Genomic DNA, 22,402 nt, shown 5'->3' with positions numbered 1-22,402 from the left:
GTTGGAGTTGGGTTATAAGAGGGGGTTGTCTCCCTGGGATTTTGGTCTAGGGGCTTAGGACCTTGTTGTTCATAGTGTATATTCAGTTTGATAATGTCTTCATAATGAAAACCCACGCGTGTCAGTGGCCTAATTGCCAGAAAACATTCACTCGGGCGGAACATCTGCGTCGCCATGCCTTGAATCACGAACAGGCGAGGAATGGCTACACCTGCGAGCGATGCTCCGTGCACTTCAATCGTCCAGATCTTCTATGTAGGTTCCTTGCCCTTACACTGCCCCGTAATCACTCTGATCGGTGGGTTCCAGCTCGACACATGCTCCGCCATGCAAAACGCGACGAAGAAGCCGGCGGTCCTGGTCTCGGCGTGCTCGAAACTCGTAAACGAACTCGCCGGGCCGGTGATGGATCGATCGTGACGAGGCCGGCGAAGCGGCAGGCTCGACGGCCATCGCACGCGACGGCTTCGTTGTCCGATGACACCGACCATCCGCCACATGGAGCGCCCGTGTCGCCTCCTGGGTCGGCCAGCGACCATCCGTCGTTGTCTCTCGACGAGACAGATCCCCTGCTGGCACCGATGATGGCGGGAGGTCCGTTCGAGCCGTTTGTCGAGCCTATACCGGGACAGTTTGACGCGGCGGATGGATCGTGGAGTTTAGGGCTGGAGCCGCAGGGGCTGGCAGATGGGTTTGGGTTGGATACAGGTGTGTTCCATTCTTGAGAGGAGTGATCGAGTGAGAGCATTGCCAGAGCTAACCTATGTCGTTAATAGCAACCGATTTTAATATGCCCTTCGCCGCCACACACAATTACAACTGGCTGTTCGACGTTGCCTCGCTGGACGACGCCTTCCACCAACTCGACGTCCCTCTGGGTCCTGACATGATGACCTTCGCGGACGCGCTGGACACACCCCCAGCTAGCCTGGACCTCCCAGATGCTGACCAATTGCTCGACCAAGACGGATCGTCCGTCCTCTTGCAGGCAGCATCCTTCGTCGAGCGCAATCGCGACATCAACCTGACACTCAGTCCACTGGACATGGACTGGATGGGTCCCAACATGCTCGACCCGAGTCCAGCGCCGCATCTTCCTCGTCTGACGGAGGAGGTCAGACAGGGAATATTGTCGCTAGTAACTCACGACCCTGTCGTACTTGCACAAGTCGACACACTGCTCAGTCTGGCCTCCCTACAAAACTACAGCGATCTCTTCTTTACCCGCTTCAACACCGTCTACCCACTCGTTCACCAACCCACCTTCGACCCAACCACCCTCCAGCCTGTCTTCATGGCCTCGATCCTCTGTATGGGTGCGACTTACAGCACACGCGAGGCTCATCAACTAGCCGTCAGCCTACACGGCAACCTGCGCACGCAGCTCTTCTGCAACGAGGCATTCTCGCCCTCGCCCGACCTCTGGGTCCTCCAAACCATGCTGCTGATAGACTGTTTCGGCAAAATGCGCGCGGGGCCTAAGCAACGTGAAACAGCCCAGCTATTCCACTGCGTATTGATCAAACTGATCCGTCGCAGCGGATGCTGCACAGTCCGCGCCAACTCACCAGATCTCTCCGCGTCGGGGATCGAGCAAGAAACCGGCGACTTGAACGAGACCTGGCGAAAGGCCATGGAGGCCGAGCAGCGGAAACGTCTCGCAATGCAGTGTTTCATGTGGGACACACAGCACGCGGTCCTCTTCTCGCAGTCGTTGTGCATGTCGGCGTTCGAGATCCGCAGCGCCCTTCCATGCAGCAGCGCGGTGTGGGAAGCGTCTACTGCTGAAGAATGGATGCGAAGTGCCTCACGAGAGCCAGAATCACATTCCTTCCTCTCCGTTCTGAAGGGGTACATTACACCAGGATCAGTGACACGACCTCGCGACCTGAACCCCCTAGCGAGGTTACTCGTTCTACACGGGCTCATGTCCGTATCCGCCGACCTCAAACGTCGCGATCAAACCACCATCCGTGACAGTCCGGAGCGAGTCGGGGTCTGGACACGTCGAATGGGTCGATCCTATGATCTTTGGAAGATCGACTTCGACGCGGACTGTCTATCCAGCAAGCTGTGTCTTTCACAATCCCCTACTCAACCATCCACCTTCACAGACCCAGACATCGGCCGTCTGACATCCCTGAAATCCTCCGCCCACGCCCTCTATCGCGCCGCGCACATCGCGCTGAACGTCGAAATCCTCGATCTCCAGATCGCTGCCGGCACAACCCAGATCCTCAGCCGCGGAGTTACGGACTCCGACCGTGCCAGATCCCTCCACATCCTGCCTCGATGGCTACAAACAGACTCCTCGATCACCGCGGCGCGACACGCAGCACATTTACTGCAAGACGCGATCCTCACCCTACAGGACTGGGAACAGACCGACGCATTCCATTTCCCGTGGTGTTTATACCTAGCGACGTTGACGTGCTGGGCGTTCCATTTCCACGCCCGAGCTGAAGACAGAAGGGGTCCGGGACACCCGGGACAGGGCAGGATCACAACAGACATTTCGTCGCTGATCGTGGCGATGACGAGCTGTGAGGGCGACGAGTTGGCCAGTCTAGGAGGGAAATACGAGACGAGGGGACTGGTCATGGCGATGGCGCAGCAGTTGGCGGGGGTGCGATGGGGAGTTGTTCATGATGCTATGAAGGTGTTGGTCAACATGGGGAGTAGATAGTATGACTGTATTTACTACGTTAACTGTTACATTTACGATTACATTTACATATGCTCTCATAGACCCTTTCTTTGAACTCTCCGATTTATTTACGAAATACGATTATCTAACACCGATGAAGGGTAACACGAGCGCCAAAGACAATGATCCCAAAGCCACCAATGCGCATCCGTAGAACCCCCCAAAGAGCCATAAAAGGCCCGAACAGCCTCGTCGCATCTGCACGTCTGCTTCGCTGGACCTATCGGATAGCCTTTGAATGCAATCCGACCGGAAACCCGAAGACAAATCTCCTCCCTCTGTGACGCATCATCTGCAACGTGAAAAGTGGGATGGAATGCCTCAAATGCAAGGCCAACCCCACTTTTGCGAGACCTGCAGATGAGGGGAAAGAACGTTGGTATTTGCCACGAGGGATTGCCTGGGAGATTTATTTTGCGAGATTAAGATTCCCTTCGCTTTTCTCTGAATGGGAATCTGAATAGTTCCGAGAAATTGTGTCTTCAGTGAAATGCGTCGACCAAAATGAATTCCCTTCTAACACAACACTCCTCAACCCTCTCTTTCTACCTGAACGGAACCCCTATATCCCTGTCGAATCCGAACCCGCACTGGACCCTGCTCGATTTTATTCGCTCGCAACACGGTCTGAAAGGCACAAAGCTGGGTTGCGGTGAGGGAGGATGCGGTGCGTGTACGGTGGTCTTGCAGACGAGGGATCCACGAACGAGGAGGATTAGACATATCGCCGTGAATGCTTGTTTGTATCCGTTGGTTGGAGGTACTGTTTGATTCCCTCCTTTCTCTTTGATCTCGCCTTGAGGACAGAACTGGGGACCTTTTAGGGAAGGGGTGCTAACAAAGAGAAAGTGGTCGGAAAACATGTCATCACCATCGAAGGACTGGGAAACGTGGACAATCCGCACCCGTTGCAGGAGAGATTGGGCAAGTTGCATGGATCACAGTATGTTCCTCTTCTCCACTGTTTCCTGCTACGCTCTGAACCAGAGGTAACTGTACTGATCGGTATCTCAGATGTGGATTCTGCACCCCCGGCATCGTCATGTCCCTATACGCCGTGATCCGCAACGCCTACGACCCTACAACCGAACAATTCGTGCTATCCGAAGACGAGATCGAAATGAAAGGCCACCTAGACGGAAACCTGTGTCGATGCACGGGATACAAGCCGATCCTGCAGGCCGCGAAGACGTTTGTGCAGGAGGATCTAGGCGGCAATGTGGATTTCAAAACCAAGAGTGCATCGTCCGACTTGGAGAAAGAGATTACAGCTGGACTTGAGGGTGCAAGTCTGCAAGGAGATAAAGCATCTGCGTCTTCTGGGCCATGCGGACGAGCAGGGGGATGCTGTCGTGACTCGCCAGGTACTCCCTGTTCATCGAGTTCCGGGACAAGTAAGACGGAGAGTGAAAGCGTCGGTCGGACCCAGGAGACAGAGTTGTCGAGCGTGGAGTCCGGGCCAGGGTCACGGAAATCTTCGATCCAGCAGTTCGTCTTCATCCCGTATACACCCAAAACAGAGTTGATCTATCCGCCTGGTCTCTCAAACTTCACGCCGGAGATACTAGCCTACGGGACGGACGAAAAGGTATGGGCGAGGCCAGTCACGATCCAACAAACGCTGCAGATCCTGTCACAGTATCCTTCTGCCCGGTTGGTCGGCGGAGCAAGCGAGGTGCAAGTGGACATTCGATTCAAGGGCACAGAGTTTCCGTTGTCGATCTTCGTTGGAGACATCGAGGAGCTAGCGCAGATCTCAACCACGGAGAAGGATTCAGTGGTAACAGAGCTCGTGGTCGGCGGTAACGCAAGTCTCAGCAATGTTGAAGCTGAATGTCATCGACTCATCCCATCTCTCGGTCAACGTGGATCCGTCCTCGAGGCTATCGCCAAGGTGCTTCGATACTTCGCCGGACGGCAGATCCGTAACGCGGCGAGTCTGGCAGGGAATATAGCCACTGCGTCCCCAATATCCGATATGAACCCGGTGCTCCTGGCCACGAACGCCACGGTGGTGGCACGGACAGTCAAAGGGGAGCAAGCCCTGCCGATGAAGAGCATGTTCCTAGGCTACCGCAGGACGTCTCTCCCACCAAGTAGCGTCATAACAGAAATCCGAGTCCCGCTACCTCCTCCAGGAACGAAGGAGCTAACAAAGTCCTACAAACAAGCGAAGCGCAAGGACGATGACATTGCCATCGTGACAGCTGCGTTTCGAGTGCGTCTCGACGACGAGTTCAAGGTCACCGACGTGGCATTGGCATACGGCGGAATGGCACCGACCACAGTTCTCGCCAAACAAGCCACGCAGTATCTAATTGGCAAGAAATGGGGCGACGAGCAAGTCCTCGACAAAGCGCTGGAAACACTCTCAAGCGACTTCAACCTCCCGTACAGCGTCCCCGGCGGCATGGCAACCTACCGAAGAACCCTAACCCTCAGTCTTTTCTTCCGGTTCTGGAATGAAGTGATCTCGGAATTCCAGCTTGGAACAACAGAGAACATGGATGAAATCCATCGAAAGATCTCATTTGGAACACGCGACGACTTCAATCCCTACGAGCAACGTGTCGTCGGAAAGCAGCTACCTCATCTCTCGGGATTGAAACACACAACCGGTGAAGCAGAATACATCGACGACATGCCCCCTCAAAGCCGAGAAATGTACGGCGCCATGGTTCTGTCGCAACGCGCACATGCCAAGCTCATTTCTGTCGACTGGACTCCTGCCCTGGGGCCCGGTCTGGCAGCAGGATACATCGACAAACATAGCATCCCTGCGAATAAGAACCGCTGGGGATCGGTAGTCCGGGACGAGCCGTTCTTCGCCGAAGATGAAGTCTTCTCGCATGGTCAGCCGATCGGTATGGTTTATGCGGAGACGGCGCTGCAGGCACAGGCTGCTGCAAGGGCAGTCAAAGTGGTGTATGAGGACCTTCCTGCTATCCTGACCATTGACGAAGCGATTGAGGCGAAGAGCTTCTTTAAGCACGGGAAGGAGCTGCGGAAGGGAGCACTTCCGGAGAAGATGGATGATGAATTTGCAAAATGTGATCGGATTTTCACTGGCACGACGCGAGTCGGTGGACAAGAGCATTTCTATCTGGAGACGAACGCTGCAATGGTGATCCCTCATGTCGAGGATGGGTCTATGGAAGTATGGTCTTCGACACAGAATACGTATGCTATTTCCGCAGGTCTATCATGAAGCTCGCATCGCTAACCAAAGCAGGATGGAAACCCAGGAGTTCGTCTCGCATGTCACCGGCACACCCTCGCATCGCATAAACGCTCGCGTGAAGCGAATGGGAGGCGCATTCGGTGGCAAAGAATCCCGCAGTGTACAGCTTGCCTGTCTTCTCGCTATCGCGGCCAAGAAGGCCCGTCGACCTATGCGCGCCATGCTCAACCGTGATGAGGATATGATGACATCTGGCCAGCGACACCCAATTCAGTGTCGCTGGAAAATAGGTGTGATGAACGACGGACGCCTTATGGCGCTGTCTGCAGACTGCTACAACAACGCCGGCTACTCGCTCGACATGAGCGGCGCAGTCATGGATCGATGCTGCACACATCTCGACAACTGCTATCATATCCCCAACGTGGACATCCGGGCCTGGGTCTGCAAAACCAACACACACAGTAACACCGCTTTCCGTGGGTTCGGTGGCCCCCAGGCAATGTTCATCGCGGAGAGCTACATGTCCGCCATCGCCGAAGGACTATCCATCGACATCGACAACTTACGGAAGATCAACCTCTACAAGCCCGGACAGAGGACACCATTCCTCCAAACCATCGACAGTGACTGGCACATTCCTATTTTGCTCGAACAACTCGCTCACGATTCCGACTACGCGAACCGAAAAGTCCTGATCGCCAAGTTCAACGCTACGCACAAATACCGCAAACGCGGCATCAGTTTAGTCCCGACGAAGTTCGGCATCTCCTTCGCCACAGCGCTCCATCTCAACCAAGCCACCGCCGCAGTGAGGATATACACTGACGGTTCGGTCCTACTACACCATGGAGGTACAGAAATGGGCCAGGGCCTATATACAAAAATGGCACAGGTGGCTGCACAAGCCCTGAACGTGCCGTTCGATAGCATCTACACCCCGGATACATCATCGTATCAATCTGCCAACGCCTCGCCCACCGCTGCCTCATCAGGTAGCGACCTAAACGGCATGGCTGTGCAGCACGCCTGCGACCAGCTAAACGAACGGCTTGCTCCATATCGGGCAAAGTTTGGCAAAGACGCAGATATGCATACGATCGCGCACGCCGCATACATTGATCGCGTGGACCTCTCTGCCACGGGGTTCTGGAAAATGCCCACGATCGGATATCAATGGGGGAATTATGATCCGAAGACTGTTAAGCCGATGTATTTCTACTTTACTCAGGTATGCCCATTCTCCCCCGTATTACCTGCTGCCATCATACCAAACCAGTCCATTCCACTAACCACGTTGAATAAAGGGAGCGGCATGCACGGAAGTTGAACTCGACCTCCTAACAGGCGACCACACAGTCCTCTATACATCGATAAAAATGGACGTCGGAAGATCCATAAACCCAGCCATCGACTACGGGCAAGTGGAAGGAGCATTCGTGCAAGGCCAAGGACTGTTCACAATGGAAGAATCCCTCTGGACCAGTTCCTCGGGCCAACTAGCAACCCGAGGACCGGGGAACTACAAGATCCCTGGATTCAGCGACATCCCGCAAGAGTTCCACGTGAGCTTTTTGAGGGACGTGGAGTGGAAGAATCTGCGGTCGATTCAGTCAAGCAAAGGCATTGGCGAGCCGCCGCTTTTCCTGGGTTCGACGGTGTTGTTTGCGTTGAGGGATGCGTTGAAGGCAGCGAGGGGGGCGAATGGGGTTGTCGAGCCGTTGGTGTTGGATAGTCCGGCGACGGCGGAGAGGTTGAGATTAGCTGTTGGGGATAAGTTGTTGGAGAGAGGGAAGGTGGTGAGTAAGGAGGGAGAGAAGGGGTTTTTTGTTACTGTTGCTTAGAGTCGTGTTTTTTATTAGGTGTAAATATCCTGGATGAGCTCATTGCTTATTTCCTACAGCTCAAGACACTGACCAATCTAGGCGTGGAGTATAGTATCGTAGGTTTCACTTATAGAAATTCGGTTCCATTAGTTCCTTCAGCAATTTCCCTTTCCCAATAAAAACAAAAGCCAATGCAGTAATCAATCTCTGTGCACGAGCATGAAAGGAGACAAAACATCCTGATACCAACCATCAAGATTAAACATTAACCATTATACATTAGGCGTCTGCTATCCTCCACCCAAGCATTAAGCTGCACCTGCGTTGGGTTGTATGGTCCGATTGACGCGACATGGCCTTCTCATTCAAAACCATCGAAAGACGAAGACTCACCGAAGAAAGGTACGTCCTCAAACACCCCGGTACTTTCAAAGGAGTCAAAAGAAGGTCCCGCACTAAATGTCACCGGGTCAGTCATTGACCTATATACTTTCGCAGCATTCACGAAAAGGTCAACGCAGTCTTTCGCTCGAATGCCGGCCCAGAATCCTGAAAACACACTCCGTAGTTAGCAATACGAGGAATCAGATAGAGGTAATGAAGATATTCTTGCTTTATTAGCGGCAAGTCTTACCGGATGATTCGCCTGGGCCACGTTGCCCATCATTTTGGGAAGATGTCGAGCTTTCAGGGGATCCGCTTCGAGGCTCAAACCTCTTCAGCCACCTTCCGGCTTCCGTGCTGTAGATGGATGCCCCATTCTCAATTTCAATATCAACCTGAAGTTGAACAGATGAGGGGTCGCGGTAGCGCTCTGCAATCATGTTTTCTGCTCCCAACTTTCTCTCTTCGTTTTGCTTTCGCTCGCTGAGTGTTGTGTTATTTCCGTTCTCCTGCACAAGCCCATGGTGGTACACGACCGATTCGTAGTTGACAAAATCATGATATAAGGGATGTTCTTTCCAATATCCCACACGCTCAAGCCTCTGCTCAATCCCATCTGCGCTGAGAAGATCCCACTTCGTGGTGACTACGGTAACATTGCGCATGTATTCAATGCCACAGAAGCGAGAGAGCCAGGTGGGCATGTTCCTTGCGGCAGGCGAAGCCCGTGGTGCATCCATAGGGTCCACGTATATCACGCCACGAAATACGACATAGTTTTTCAGCACAGCCATTGCATTCATGAGCCTGGAGAAGGTTTCCCAGTCATCCAGGTCATCCGCGTTGAATCCGGGCATGTCAAGGAACATGTAGAGTTTCTCATGAATGACGGAGGGAACCAGACTGATTGATTTTGTTCCTAGCTTTCTCTTAGCATCAGACCGAAAATATATTCCTTGGGTTGCTATCCTAATTACCTGACTCGAGGGTAGACCCGACATACACGTCCTTGGTGGTTATACACTTAATGAAAGACGATTTACCAGTGCCAGTACCACCGGTGACGAGGAGGCAGGATGTTCCCATACTGTAATGACAGTCCGTGAGGTCTATACATAGTAGATGATACATCATGCCATGACTTACTTATTTTCCAGCAACGCTTGCATCTCCTCTGTCAAAGTACTACACATGTAGTCTGTGAAAGCTTTCCAGCCATCGACGTTCGGCATGTTGATCGAAAGGGACGGGTGAATGGATTGAGTCTCGAATGAAAAAGAGATGAAGGTCACAAGGTCAATGAGACTAATGAACAGGCAAGAAGGGGTTGCTCAAGGCTGGGGATTTTGTGATGGTGAGGTTATTTGGAGGTAGGTAAAAGGAGTGTGAAAGAAAGAAGACCCTGTGGGGAGGGCCCTTCAATATATAGACGAAGGCCGCGTTTCAAGTCACCAAGCGCAATGGCCGCTGTCATGCCGATGTGAGCTACATTCTTCATCATCTGGCTGCTGAACTAGCTAGCGAGGGCAGTCTAGCCCCTGCCTAAGGTAAACAGTGTTTAATGAAGCTGCATATACTAGGAAGGCATTATATCAGACCCATAAAGTAGCGAACAAAAGTGCTATTCCGGGTCCCATTTGCCAATGGGAACACACGCCCTGAATGGACAAACCACCGGGTCGTGAACCTAAAAGAAGAAAAATGGTGGTTCTATGGCGAGGATTCCCATGTTTACAGCGCTGAGGGGCTGGTCTTTTCACATAATTATGACTTCATTTGGAGTGTATCCGGAGTAGAAAGCCCGTGACAAAATTGTGTTGAGGGGTACAGTCCTTCCCTGCTAAATCCACACTCTTGAATTTCTCCACGGCTGGACGCCTCCGATGACATTGGATAACATTCGCCATGAATCCATTTTGGAGTAATACTTGGCACTATGGCAACCGTTACCAAAACACGTTCATATTGAGCGAAGGGGAGATTTACACTGCTCTACTGCAATTACAGTCCAGAGGGTCGGATCCTGAATCGTATGTGAGAACGAACTCGCAGATAGCTCCATTGTGTTAATCCCCCTTCATCTGTCTTGAGAAGTTTCGGGATTCATCAAAACCTCAATAAACAGCTGGTCGCATACACGAAGTCGGAGAAAGAAAGGCTAGGAGTGCAAAACGAGCCCTGGAAGTATTTAACCGTGATTGATGGTGTTCTTGTTGAGAACAAGAGGATCGATGACCATGACCGAAGACAGAAAGATCGTCACCCATGCAATGAACCTCCACGTGGCCGGACATCCTTCATCGTTCCTCTTCCAAAGCGTGCAACACAGCTGAAGGATCCCATAATTTTCAAAAGGTTTCGAGATCTAGTTTACTTCACTCAGCGATTCTTTGACATGGGCCGTGGAAGGTTCCAATGGTTACCAGACCAAAATGGCATATTTGCCAGAGACCCAAAGTCACGAAGTGAGGTCTTTGAGCTGAGTCAGTTTCACAATAGGGTAGTGGCTGCTATCAAGCATCTCAACCGATCAGAGCATCACATAGGGAATGCCCTATTACAGAGCGCTTTTCAACGGCTTGAGACCATCATCACGAGCTACAGCTGCCATCCCCGGCTATTCACAGACATTTTTGCGGTTCTGCACCATCTTCACAGCAACGGCTATGAGGATTTTCAGAAACGGATGCTTTCTTCCATTAAGGAATGGGTGGAGATGTACTATGCACCGCACGACATACGACGCATTATTCTTCTACAAATGGAAGATTTGACGTGGGACTCTCATGGCCATATATATTTGGCATACGATGCACTCTGCAGAGACTACTGGATGTCGAAGTATCCCCGGAACATGGAGGAGGTCGAAGGCTTGAAAGCCTTTCATTCGTACAATCAAGCCAGCTTCCCAAGGGCTGACCCGGGTGGATTCTATGACCCGTACAAAGGGAGATCGCCTCAACAGCTACGCTTCATATTATGTTGTATTGACAGAGGTCTCAGGCCGTACAGTCATGAGACCTTTATTATATGGCACACTGTGATACGATCTCTCGGGAACGAGGAAAGATACAAAGACATGTCCAACTTTGCTGCAATGTTGGTTCATCGTGTGCAGGAGCTAGTACGATTAGGGTATGACTTCAGTGTGGAGCGGCAATTGGCTGTCGATGCTACATTAACTTTCTGGTTGGTCGGAGAGAGTCAACGAGCGCTGGGACTTCCTATCAATGCTGCAGTGGCCTACTCATGGGCAGTTGAGATATCCAAGACGCTTGATGATAACACGGATTAGGATGCTACAAAAGCCGCGGCCTTCGAGGGTCAGCGTGAGGCTAATGAAAAACTACAAGACCCAAGGTTTGCGAGAGTCTATGGGGGAGTACATGATCAGTGGACATATGTGTTGACGGAACTGCAGGTGTGGAATGCTTGAATTGTATGAAGGTTGCGAAGACCGCTGACTAGCTATATCCACTGTGGGTCACATGCAGACTAACTACAATAGGCAAGGTGCAAGGCAATACAAGCGAGGCTCCAACATGTGAGGGAGATACGGGCTGCAAACGGCGGATTTCCGGGGTTTCTCTTTGCGCACGTTCCAGCCGGCGGCTGGCTTGATGTTTAATAGCTAGGCTAGTAGATGGTATTAGGTTGAAGTTTCCAGAAACGGAGATAATCCACAGACATTATATACTCAGATCGGGCTACTCAGGATCGAGAAATTTCCGTGCTAGAAGCAACGATGCATGATGCATGAGATTTATTCCTATGACAATGTGGAGAAGGGATAATGCCAGGCAGGTGAAAAAAAAAATATATCTGAAGAAGACAGAAAAAAAGAAAAACATACAACAGCCGGGATTCGCTGGTGGTCACCCACCCAACTACTAACCGGCCGGCGTGTGGCTTAAGTACGGCTGAGCGGACGGGAAGCCCTGTTCTCCACACCCTGTGGTCGTATGTGCTTTGAGTATTTTAGAGACGGGCTATATGCTAGAGTATAAATTATCGGGCATAGTTCTATTGAGCCACAGGTTTGGCTGTCTGTCGGCATGATTGTCCTTAGTGACCAGATTATTGCTCGAGTGGAGGCCATTTCGAAGAATATTGTCACAGTCAGTGGTAAGTGCTCTTCTACCGCCTTCCGTCATCAGTTTAGGTCATTGAACCGGAACATTTAACCGTTAGACTACTAAAAGACTAGAATACCAAGTCCCCAAAGTTGGCTGCGCATCGCTCTATATAGTGGTTCAGGGTCAGTCCGTCACAAATATTATGACACTATTACCCATACTTCAATTTATTTCTCTCTTTTTTCTACTCTGACTCATGTTGTATCCGACGGGTTATATCCGCAAACAATATATATTGCCGTCTTGGCAGGAGCAATGAAGTATGTGCACATATAGAAAGTCCTTACATAGATGGCAGGAGGGAAGAAGAGATAGGCATATATTAGGTGGTTTTCAGGTGCTTCTGAGGTTAAGAAAGGAACCTGGCAGGCGACGGAATCACAGGAAAACATGGATTGGGTTTTGTCCATCGCTAGATAATCAGTCAACACCACCTAGCTAACATTGTCGCCACGAGTGATCGCTTGGTTCGTCCTGAATATGAGTAGACGCTATCAGAAGGCCCCACCGGTGGCTTAGACCCGGAGAACCTCTCACTCTCGATCTATTTCAGGAAAGATATAGCTGCGGTGCCCAAATTTTCATGACATTTTTATCACTGGAAAAACAATGAACTAACAACCGCGATTATGCTTTTTCAAACATGAAACCCCGGGGCACCTGCCCCATTAGGATTCGAGGCCTGTATGTATGAGACTGAGGCAAAGATCTGTAGGCTGCCATCATCGAACATGCTGCGGCATGCATGGAAAGCAAGACCTGTGAATTAAAGCCAATTCCGCGCAAATCCGAGTAGGATGTCCCTGACACGGCAGCCTTGGGCAGTGAAGGAGGTTCTGTCTAAGATATCGTGTTTGTCTGTTATCATGAGGAGGTATGCATAAATGTGATAGCACACTACTATCACATTCCAGAAAGTAATTCCTCTTGTCCTTGGGCTAGATATCGAGCAGATCGGGTGGCAATCTTTTTCTACATCTAAGACGTAGCCAATGATAACAAACAGCAGAGAATAGTTATCCTGCAAAACCAACAACCATTGGTCGAGGAATACAAAGTGGAACCCTCCTCAACAAGAAAGTTTAAGGGGAGAAAGCAATTGCCTCCCTCCAATGACATTCGCAATTTCCATGTCTCAGAACCCTGGCCGGCATATATTCGTCGGATCCTGGTCTCTCGTGCTCAAGACTACTAATATGAACTAAAGACGACACAGTGTATCCCATGGCCCAGTCGCCCCAGGGTTTCTGATGTATACACCGGACGGATTTATGTCCGCTAAGCTACCGAGCGAGTCACCCGAGACGCACCCTTCCTGATGTCCGTGATGTTCAACTTGCCAAAAGAATATCCAGGAATAATATTCCGACCAGAGCGAAGACCGCGGGGGAAGGAAGTCATGTGTGACCACTTTAAGCCTTCTGCATTGATGGAATGTGGAGTATATGCTAGGGAGCGTAATTTATACTGCGATACGTACGCTATCTATCCCTTGTGTAACCTGGCAATAAATCCACTCGTGATAAGACCCGGGAAAGTCATGCGAGTACGAGGGTCGATAGAGAGAACTAACTATTTCAAGTCTGCTGTATTGGCAGAACGCGAAATATATGTTATACAGGGTGCGCCATGACGGGGTACGTTACTTTCTATCCCTTTATACCCATTCACAAACACGGGGCGGAGCAGATGTTACGCTTCCTTGTAGTGGATGACAGTTCTGATGGTTGTGGTCACACACCCTATCTGGAATGCTGCAGACGTACATACGGGAGTAAGTGGCAGTTCCTACCTCGGTGTTACTATGATAAGAAAGGATCGCCATCACGAGAGTATATCAGTGCTATCTAGGGCCAGTGACACGAGTACAGAATTGGCAGCATCCTCACGTATGACGCAAACAGGAGGTACTCAGCATGGAAACCAGTACCATATCAGGATACAAGCATGAACATAATGCAGCGCAGTCGATCAGGAATCTGGACGTGTATTATATTTAAGTAACTTTTGCAGGGGATACCTGATCAACTTTCTGTTTACTAAGGTGTAAGTTCTCTCTTTCAGAGTCAAGCAACATTACCTCTTCCGTTGGCCATGTCAGACACTAGCCGCCATATCCTGTCCTCTGCGCCAGATAATTTGGCCCCCGCTACCAGGGCTAGGTTTGGTCATGTTCTCGCCGACATGGGACATACAGCCAGCCACAATACCAACTATAGGGACGTTAAGATAGAGAATTTTATTGGATACTCGACAGTGCCGGTTTGCCTCGCCGGTCCTTTGCACATCCACGGCTTGGAAGGATATAACCACAGCACATACGCGCCCATGGCTACAACAGAGGCAGCTCTAATTGCTAGCTGCTGCCGGGGATGTAAAGCAATCAATCAGAGCAGAGGTGTCAAGTTTCATATCCTTAGCGAAGGTATGTCCCGGGCACCTGTGTTTAGGTTCCCTGCACCGGATGACGCTGTCGCCTTCGTTCAAAGGTTGCCCGAGCTGCAGGCGGCGTTGATTAGACAGGCGGAGTCCACCAGCCATCGCGCTCGTGTCAAGACCCTGACACCACATATCGTCGGGGCAGATGTGCACCTCCATTTTGACTACACTTGCGGCGACGCAGTGGGGCAAAATATGGTGACTATCGCTACTCAGCGGGCGTGTGAATGGCTTATGGAGCCACCCCGGCGTATGGAGTATGGGATCCTAGACGTCCAGGTCGAAGGCAACATGTCATCGGATAAAAAGCCGTCCTGGGGGAATGTGAAGACACCACGCGGGGTTCAGGTCATGGCTTGGACGTCTATCTCCGAGTCGGCCTGTCAAGCCGTCTTCGGCTGCACGCCCGAAGTTCTCTATACCTCACATCAAAGACTGCAAGCAGGCGCTATCCGCAATGGTATGCATGGGAGCAACGTCAATACCGCCAATATCTTGGCCGCTATTTTCATCGCTGCCGGACAGGACGCAGTCAGTATAGCCGAAGCTTGCTGGTCGCATACGGTTCTGGAGTATGACCGTCCGAATCAGTACCTTAAGGCCTCTGTTTACTTCCCATCTCTACCAGTTGGGGTGGTCGGAGGAGGTACGTCATATCAAACACAGCAAGAGGCGCTCCGGATCATGAAATGTACCGGATCCGGAGGGAAACTTCGTCTGGCCGGCATAATTGCTTCCTTTGCACTCGCTCTCGATCTGAGCACGGCTGCTGCCCTCGGAAACAACACCTTTTCTCAGAGTCATCAACGGCTAGCGCGCCAAACACCGATGAGCATTCATGCTGGATCCAAGATATAAGAGCTCGTCCGTCAGTACGAATTGGACGGAGATACTATGGACCAAAGGCAGCAGTGGGTGGGTGCCCACGATTGGTGAAGGGGCAATATCATTGGCAGCCTTTATTATTGGAGAGGGGTCACTGGGCATTGTAAAGGGAAGGTTACGCCTTGCGAACAACAAGTCATCGGGTATAGTATCAAGCTTTGAACTGGTAGTGTAGCTGTCAGTGAGATGTTTGATAGGCTCATAATCAGTAGACTTTGACGCAAACGGGTCGTCTTCCTGGCGCAGAATTGAAGTTGACACGTGCTGCTATCATCATCATAGTAATACGATTGGATTACCTCCGCATATGAGTCGGTGTCGGTGTTCTTCATTCGCCGTCCCAGCCTACCGTAGTCGATGGCTATGCGGGGACGAGCGCATTAAGACACGTCATCCGACTTAGCTATGCTCTGCGACCGAGTACAAGATGAAATTTGTTCATAACCTGTCTCTGCCTTGCATTCACTGACTATTTCCATGGCCAGGTCGGAGTGAAAGCGGGTAATACTCTAAATTTAATGTCATAAAGTAACACAGCCTTTACCGCACCAGAACGTCATCGATAGTCGCTGGGTGGCTATTAAAGAGCGCGAGCCTCCCCCTCATCAACTTTCGCTGGGGGAAAACAATGATGCTCAGGTAAATTCAATTGTGAAACTATACAAACGACATCCCTTTGTCCTAGGTAAAGAAGAAAAGCAAACACGATGAATGACAACGAATTCGAGAGTATCTTCCAGGATATCAACCAGGCCCTCAGAACCCTCGGGGAGCCTGATATGGATGCTTGGGCTCGTCGATGTCACTATAAAGCCAGACGAATACCCGAACTAGACACTCTGCGAGATTTCATTGACGATGTCAAGCCCTATCCGGATAATGAGGATTCCACCTCCAACCTAGGCCCGGACCGAAAGGATTGCCATCGAGAGCTCGCACGGTCAACTTTTGGCTTTTAAACGGCCTTTTCAAGTACGCAGATTCGGGATGCTGGTTGTATCTCATGGACATTGCTGGCCTTCTTGTATGGCTCTCTATCGTACACGAGGAAAACCCCAAAAGTCTGACCAAGACACCTATTGCATCTAGATCTACATGCTGCCTTTCTGGATTCCTGGGGCTTGCCGCCCGCTGGCCGCCACTCTGTGGGGAGAGCATATTCAAGACCAGCTTACCTACGTAAACTCTAGCGTTGATCTTCAGCGCTTGGCCGAGGACAAGCCGGACTTCCAGACGTATTTTAAGGACCAGGTGATAACCAAGGACTTTGCCAGTTCGATTCTGGACGTCGATACCAATCATGTATACAGCATCGCGATCCTGTTGGTGGCAGACTATCTCTATTACCACGACTGGCGGCCCACCTGGGACGACAAAAACAGCAATAACGCCTTGGTCGACGAAGATCGGCCCTCCTATCAAATCCTTAGCGCTTGGGCCATGTATCATTGGGAAACGGAACCCGACCCCGACGATGCGTTCATCAACACGCTCATGGCCCTGGGGGGGCAACGTGCGACGGCGCTGCTGCTCCCCTCGCTGGACCCCCAACTGCCGTCAGCAGCGATGCAGGCATTCTTCGAGAAGGTAGTGCAGACGACCGACAACAAAAAGTACAAGCGCGATATCGGTGACGGTCTCGACCGGTGGATGGATATTAGCGGCATGGCAGACGGCTGGACCTCGTTTGCGGAGAGGCTGTATTCGGCTTTCAGCGAGGAGATGGGCCCGGAGTATGAGCGTGCAATGCAAACCGCGGTGAAGAAAGGAAAGTATTACAAAATCCACAAATGGTGTGAAGATGCCCTCAGTGAGTCTACCCATGCGCTGTCTCTCCGCTGGGGTTTGGGGAATTGGTTGCTGATCCTGAAGCGTTTGCAGATGCTTTTACATTTAACCTGCCTTTGTTGTTACCAGACACGGCTGTCGAGATTGGGTCTGACCAGCGGTCAATATCAGTCGAAAGGCTTTATGCGAAAAACCCGAAATGTGTGGCTATGGCTGAAACTTTCTAGGGTGTGCAGGATAGACGGGGGATGCAGATGCCTCAGATGCCTATACTCAAAATCAGTGAGCTCTTCTCCGCCTCCCTTCCAACCCCCAACGCCCATCTAGTCTGGTGAAAATACCATACGGATTCTAATGAGGCTTTCAAGATGGCGATAGTCGGTTCAGTACCCCTGCCCAGGTATTTCACACACCGACTGGCCTACGTGCTGTGGACTATAAAGCGGCCCGGTCCTGCAATCCCTATGCTCACATCGACCCGCTCAAAGTGGGACACTTCCTGTATCGTCGAGAGGGCGACGGTTATGAAGCCGTCGAGGTGAGATCTACCCAAGTGGAAACGGCAACGCCAGATAGAATATACGCCCTGTCGTTGCCGCAGAAGCAGCGGTCATTCCATGTCAACGGTTACCTTGTAACGGACAATAATCCTGAGGCAAGTTGTTCGGACTAATAGGAGCGATGCTCAAAATTGCCGGCTCCAGTGATTCTAACCGATGTGAGCCATATATAGAAAGAGTTCCGGTCCATAACCGACGAGCTGCGTGCTCTCCCTGCAGAGAAACGGCTAACCCTGCTTGCGTCGTTGAATGAGCTCAATCCCATGTTCGGCAAACACGATCTGCAAACCATCCATGAACGACTGAATCTGGAGCTCTTCGGTAAACACCGTCACACACCCAGAGCAGAAAAGGCCGTCTCGCGTTCGGCAGTCTTCCCAGCCAAAGTTAACTCATTCGATGAGATACTCGATCGACTACGGAATGCTCCCCGCCCTATGCCTTCTGGCGTACCTCTAAACTTCCTGGAGCGAGAATTTACATTGACCACCACAGATGTGCAGCAGATCCCCCGATCTTATCAACTGCCTGAGGTCCAGGTTGTGGATGGCCACATCTTGGTCAACGAGGAACCGCAGCTAAGAAGCAGCTTCGACAACCGCCAACGCTGCTATCGGTGGTCACGAGCTATCTCCCCCCAAGTATTTGAGCATGGCATGCTGAACGTGGATTTAGCGGGGGTCAGTGGCCACGGCGTAATTCTGTTGGCCGATTCCCCTTAGCCCAATCACGATCAAGCGCACCAGCCTCGACATGTATGCCAGTTCCGAGCTCTCATGCGAGGCGCAGATGTCGAGAAGGTGCCCGAGCCGAAGGGGGAGGCGACGTTTTTTTGTACGCATTATGTGACCATGACCTATGACCGGAGCCCGTGGGTGGTAGAAGACGACAACAAGACGCAGCCGGACGACCCCATCGCCGGCCTCGATGTGAGAGTGGGCATACATACCTCGGCGGGCGGTGCGGACATGCCGTCCAGCAAGATCCCCAAGCTGGATGAACTCCAGAAGCTGATCAAGGATCAGCTCGGCTACGATTTGGGAAGGTTGTATGATTGCCACCACGAATTCCTTGCGGACGGCGGGATCCGAGTGGCCGTCCAGTTTAACCTTGCGTCGCTGGTGCCGTTCATCTCTGATATTGGTCCAACCATTACCACGGTGTTCGGGGTGGGTTTCCAGGAGGCGCTAAACAGTGATATCACGCTCTCGATTCTCTGCTCCTCTTTCTATATCGATGTAAATGCGGAGGAGACGAGCGCTACCGGCGCGCTCTACGAGTACAACCCGACTGTCCGGGAGATGAAGGGCGACAGGTTTTACCCTCCTCCCATATTGGTAGTAAAGAGGGATGTATGCTAATGGACGATTTCCTCATTTGTAGACATTTCATATGCGGAACCGTCACTTCTGCCAGAAAGAACTTTTGTCCCTTACGATCAAGGGTGTCAAAGGCTTGTTGCCCTAGCATCGATAGTGTAAATCCAGGTTCGTTGCCCACCGCGGCCAGCACCGCGCGACAGAAGCCGGCCAAGGTCACCGAGAGATTCGGCCAGCGAGTGGAGAACAACATTAATCAGCTCCTTGAACCCCTTGGCTATAGCGAGGCAGTGGTACGCTTTATCTCCTTTTTCTGATTGAAGACATGAGACCTCATAAAGGAAGGAGACAAGGACTCTCCTATGGCTAACCAGCAACCCACCTAACAGATTCACAACCTATCTCAAGCGAACGTCACAGCTGCCATGTATTATCACATGAGTAACAAACAGCTCGAGCTGACCGGTCAGACCCGGCCTACCAATTTGGCCACCAGCTTAGCGGACAGCCTGCCCGATGAACTGAGCAGCTTTCTGCGGGAGAAATACGCGTCCGCATTCTTGTGCCAGGTGGTCAAGCGCGACAAAACGTACGGTAAAAAGCTCACGGACCAGGAGAAAAGGAATCTGTGGTATTGGTGGAATGGCAATGTACGTTTTCTACTCCTTTCTTTACTGGGCCAAAGCCGCTAGTCTTCTTCTTTCTCCCCTCTTTGTTTTGAGGCATCATGTTTCCAACTCTGTCCTTTTGACCTCTTACTAAAATACGCAAAATTCGCGGCCACAGGGTAAGCAATGCCTTTCAAGATCAAAGGAGTACGCGGAAATTACCCGCATTGCGTCCACGGAAGCCCTGATCGAGTACATGGGGGACGATCTCCAACGGTTTCTGGACGACGACCCGCAGACGTGGGCGCGGCGCCTCTACGACGAGATCACCCAGGAACGACGCATGTACATGTATATGAAATACCCGATGCAGGGAGCCGCGGGCACGAAGCAATCGTCCGGCGTAAACGTGATGAACCGCGTCTGCACGATGCTGGACGCCTTGGACCGCTCGCACAACTACGCCGACGACTGGTTCCAGGCCACGATGGCCTTCGTCGGCGCCCGTCAGCTCCAGTACCCGTCCCTTGCCAGTGATTCCCAGGACTCGGATCAGGCGGCGGAGTGGCTAGCGGATATCCTGCACCGTCTTATCGTGCAGGTCCTCGACGGTGATGGCGACGATGGGACACTGGATCCGGATGTGCGGGCCGGGCTGCGGGAGAATATTGTCGCGTTCGAGGAGGCAAACGGCCTCAATTCTTCGGGGAGGACGGCAGAGGACCGGGCGACGGAGATTGTGCGAACGCTGGGCGAGTTCACGACCAGCCTGGGGGGGTGGATGTCGGCCATCGACAAGGGTCTCGCGGCCGCGTTTGCCGGGACCAGTTTGTACAAGTGGACGGAAGAAGCTTTTGCGAATCTGTCCGATGCTTGGGGGGATAAGATCCCGGGATTATCCAAGATGAAGGGTGCAGTATCGATTGCAATGGTGCGTTTCTATGCAGAATGTTGAATTTATGTTCTTTCCCCTGACATATTCCCATTTAGGTGGGCGTGTACATGATGCAGATTTTCGGCAGCGTCTACGGCATCATCCATGATTGGGATAATATGTCCGATACCCAGAAGGCCGCGGCTATTTTGGAGGTGATCGGAACGACTGTGGAGGGGATCAGCAGTGCCAAAGAATCGTGGGACGCGTACCGCACACGGGCCAAGGCAGAGAATTTCGAGGATTATGTGCAGACATCGGAGTTGGATCGCGGCACGTACACCGCCCTGTCAGAGGACGGCGAGGGCATCGCCGAGGTGTGCGAGGCCGTGAACCCGGATGTCAGTCTCCATGAGGTCGTGGGTGATCATCTCACGCCCGAGGGTCAAGCCACCACCCCGGACGATGCAGAGCATTGGAACGAGCCCCCCGACCGGCCGCCGGCAGGGGTACCTCCTGAAGGTGAGGATGTAGCGTCGAAATGGAGTATCGGGGGGAGGGCATTGAAACTGTTCAATGTTTGCCTGGGGATTGTGCTTGTAGGGGCGGCGATATACAGGTACGTTTGGGCTTTAGACTTTGTGCTATTCGGCTCAGCGCATATTGTTGCCGAGCGCGCTATTAGAGTTCCAAGTGCGTTGGAATGCTAGGCTGACTTGTTCTCAACAATCAACAAACAGTCTAGTCGAGGATTGGAACAAACTGTCCACCGGTGAGAAGATCCTGGACATCCCGTCCGACCTCACGCAGACGCTGCAGGTGGTCCTGGACATCGTCGAGCTATTCACGGGCCCGGACTTCGTGACGGCGACGGGGATCTTCGCCACGGCCCTACCGGTGCTCGGGGCCGTCCTAGCCATCATCGGGCTCGTCCTTATGCTGGTGAATTTCTTCATCAGTCTCTTCTCCCCGCCGCCGGAGGACCCCGTCGACACGTTCCTGAAGAAGCAAGGCAAGCCGCTCCTTGACGCCCTGGACGCGCCCCCGGACCCCCAGCTCCAGTACACCCTATCCACCGATACCGTCCACGCGCACGCGGTCGACCCCCTCGCCGTCACGGGCACCAACACGACCGACCAGCCCGTCACAGTGCCCAACGTCCGCGTCTCCCTGACCGGTGGCACCACCGCCGAAAACCTCTTTGACGCTGACCATTTCGATCTCGTCGCCGCGGATGATCCAGCCCGCGACGAGCCGGAGCACGTCTACGTGGCCCCAGCTGCCACGGCCGGGGCGGCAATGACCACCAGTACGCTGGGTAACGGAGCCAAGAACGAGTATCACGAATACGAGGTGGAGATCGCGGGATGCCAGCCGGGAGATGATCAGGCGAAGACCGGTAGTCATGGTACTAGTAGTCTGCCGCCGTTGGTCTTGCAACCGGGGGAGTCGTTCACAGTTCAGTGGACGGCGGCGGTCAACAAGAAAGGGGATAGTCTGGTGGATGTGATCGAGAAGTCGATGCTGGATCGATGCCATGTTCAGATGCCTGTTGTGAGGGTCTGAAGGTGTAGTTGACGTCTGATCTTTGGGTTGCGGTAATTCAGCGGTAGTGGAGATTATATTCCTTCAGCGAGTCGGAAAACTGCGCCGTTCGATGGGTAGGGTGGCGTTAGCTTATATTCAACCACGATC

The 22,402-nt window shown here is 52.2% G+C and overlaps 8 protein-coding genes across 8 annotated transcripts; 7 read left to right on the top strand and 1 right to left on the bottom strand.

Annotated features, from left to right (window-relative positions):
• Positions 1-104: 104 nt before the first annotated feature.
• LDX57_006834 (C2H2 finger domain transcription factor) lies at positions 105-2,686 on the top strand (the record flags this gene model as incomplete). Its single annotated transcript, XM_046088553.1, has 3 exons — positions 105-255; positions 310-708; positions 777-2,686. 3 exons carry the CDS (start codon positions 105-107, stop codon positions 2,684-2,686), a joined length of 2,460 nt encoding a protein of 819 aa, XP_045944523.1.
• A 525-nt stretch (positions 2,687-3,211) lies between these two features.
• LDX57_006833 (uncharacterized protein) lies at positions 3,212-7,857 on the top strand (the record flags this gene model as incomplete). The annotated part of the gene is made up of 5 exons (XM_046088552.1): positions 3,212-3,374; positions 3,557-3,650; positions 3,722-5,887; positions 5,940-7,119; positions 7,196-7,857. The coding sequence occupies 5 exons, from the start codon at positions 3,212-3,214 to the stop codon at positions 7,730-7,732; spliced, it is 4,140 nt and encodes a 1,379-aa protein (XP_045944522.1). The 3' UTR covers positions 7,733-7,857.
• A 218-nt stretch (positions 7,858-8,075) lies between these two features.
• LDX57_006832 (GTPase domain-containing protein) lies at positions 8,076-9,330 on the bottom strand (the record flags this gene model as incomplete). The annotated part of the gene is made up of 4 exons (XM_046088551.1): positions 8,076-8,263; positions 8,349-9,017; positions 9,076-9,185; positions 9,245-9,330. The coding sequence occupies 4 exons, from the start codon at positions 9,328-9,330 to the stop codon at positions 8,076-8,078; spliced, it is 1,053 nt and encodes a 350-aa protein (XP_045944521.1).
• A 5,331-nt stretch (positions 9,331-14,661) lies between these two features.
• On the top strand, positions 14,662-15,531 carry LDX57_006831 (uncharacterized protein; the record flags this gene model as incomplete). Its single annotated transcript, XM_046088550.1, has 1 exon — positions 14,662-15,531. One exon carries the CDS (start codon positions 14,662-14,664, stop codon positions 15,529-15,531), a length of 870 nt encoding a protein of 289 aa, XP_045944520.1.
• Positions 15,532-16,265: 734 nt separating this feature from the next.
• LDX57_006830 (uncharacterized protein) lies at positions 16,266-16,517 on the top strand (the record flags this gene model as incomplete). The annotated part of the gene is made up of 1 exon (XM_046088549.1): positions 16,266-16,517. The coding sequence occupies one exon, from the start codon at positions 16,266-16,268 to the stop codon at positions 16,515-16,517; it is 252 nt and encodes an 83-aa protein (XP_045944519.1).
• A 136-nt stretch (positions 16,518-16,653) lies between these two features.
• LDX57_006829 (uncharacterized protein) lies at positions 16,654-17,573 on the top strand (the record flags this gene model as incomplete). Its single annotated transcript, XM_046088548.1, has 2 exons — positions 16,654-17,368; positions 17,440-17,573. The coding sequence occupies 2 exons, from the start codon at positions 16,654-16,656 to the stop codon at positions 17,571-17,573; spliced, it is 849 nt and encodes a 282-aa protein (XP_045944518.1).
• A 596-nt stretch (positions 17,574-18,169) lies between these two features.
• Positions 18,170-18,628, top strand: LDX57_006828 (uncharacterized protein; the record flags this gene model as incomplete). The annotated part of the gene is made up of 1 exon (XM_046088547.1): positions 18,170-18,628. One exon carries the CDS (start codon positions 18,170-18,172, stop codon positions 18,626-18,628), a length of 459 nt encoding a protein of 152 aa, XP_045944517.1.
• A 54-nt stretch (positions 18,629-18,682) lies between these two features.
• LDX57_006827 (uncharacterized protein) lies at positions 18,683-22,273 on the top strand (the record flags this gene model as incomplete). The annotated part of the gene is made up of 6 exons (XM_046088546.1): positions 18,683-19,221; positions 19,290-19,518; positions 19,615-19,875; positions 20,012-20,764; positions 20,824-21,326; positions 21,448-22,273. The coding sequence occupies 6 exons, from the start codon at positions 18,683-18,685 to the stop codon at positions 22,271-22,273; spliced, it is 3,111 nt and encodes a 1,036-aa protein (XP_045944516.1).
• Positions 22,274-22,402: the final 129 nt, after the last annotated feature.

This window comes from Aspergillus melleus (assembly GCF_016097325.1).
Source record: "Aspergillus melleus strain CBS 546.65 chromosome Unknown contig3, whole genome shotgun sequence".
Taxonomy (NCBI): domain Eukaryota; kingdom Fungi; phylum Ascomycota; class Eurotiomycetes; order Eurotiales; family Aspergillaceae; genus Aspergillus; species Aspergillus melleus.
The sequence above is the reverse complement of the archived record's forward strand: the minus strand, read 5'-3'. Positions and strand labels throughout refer to the sequence as shown.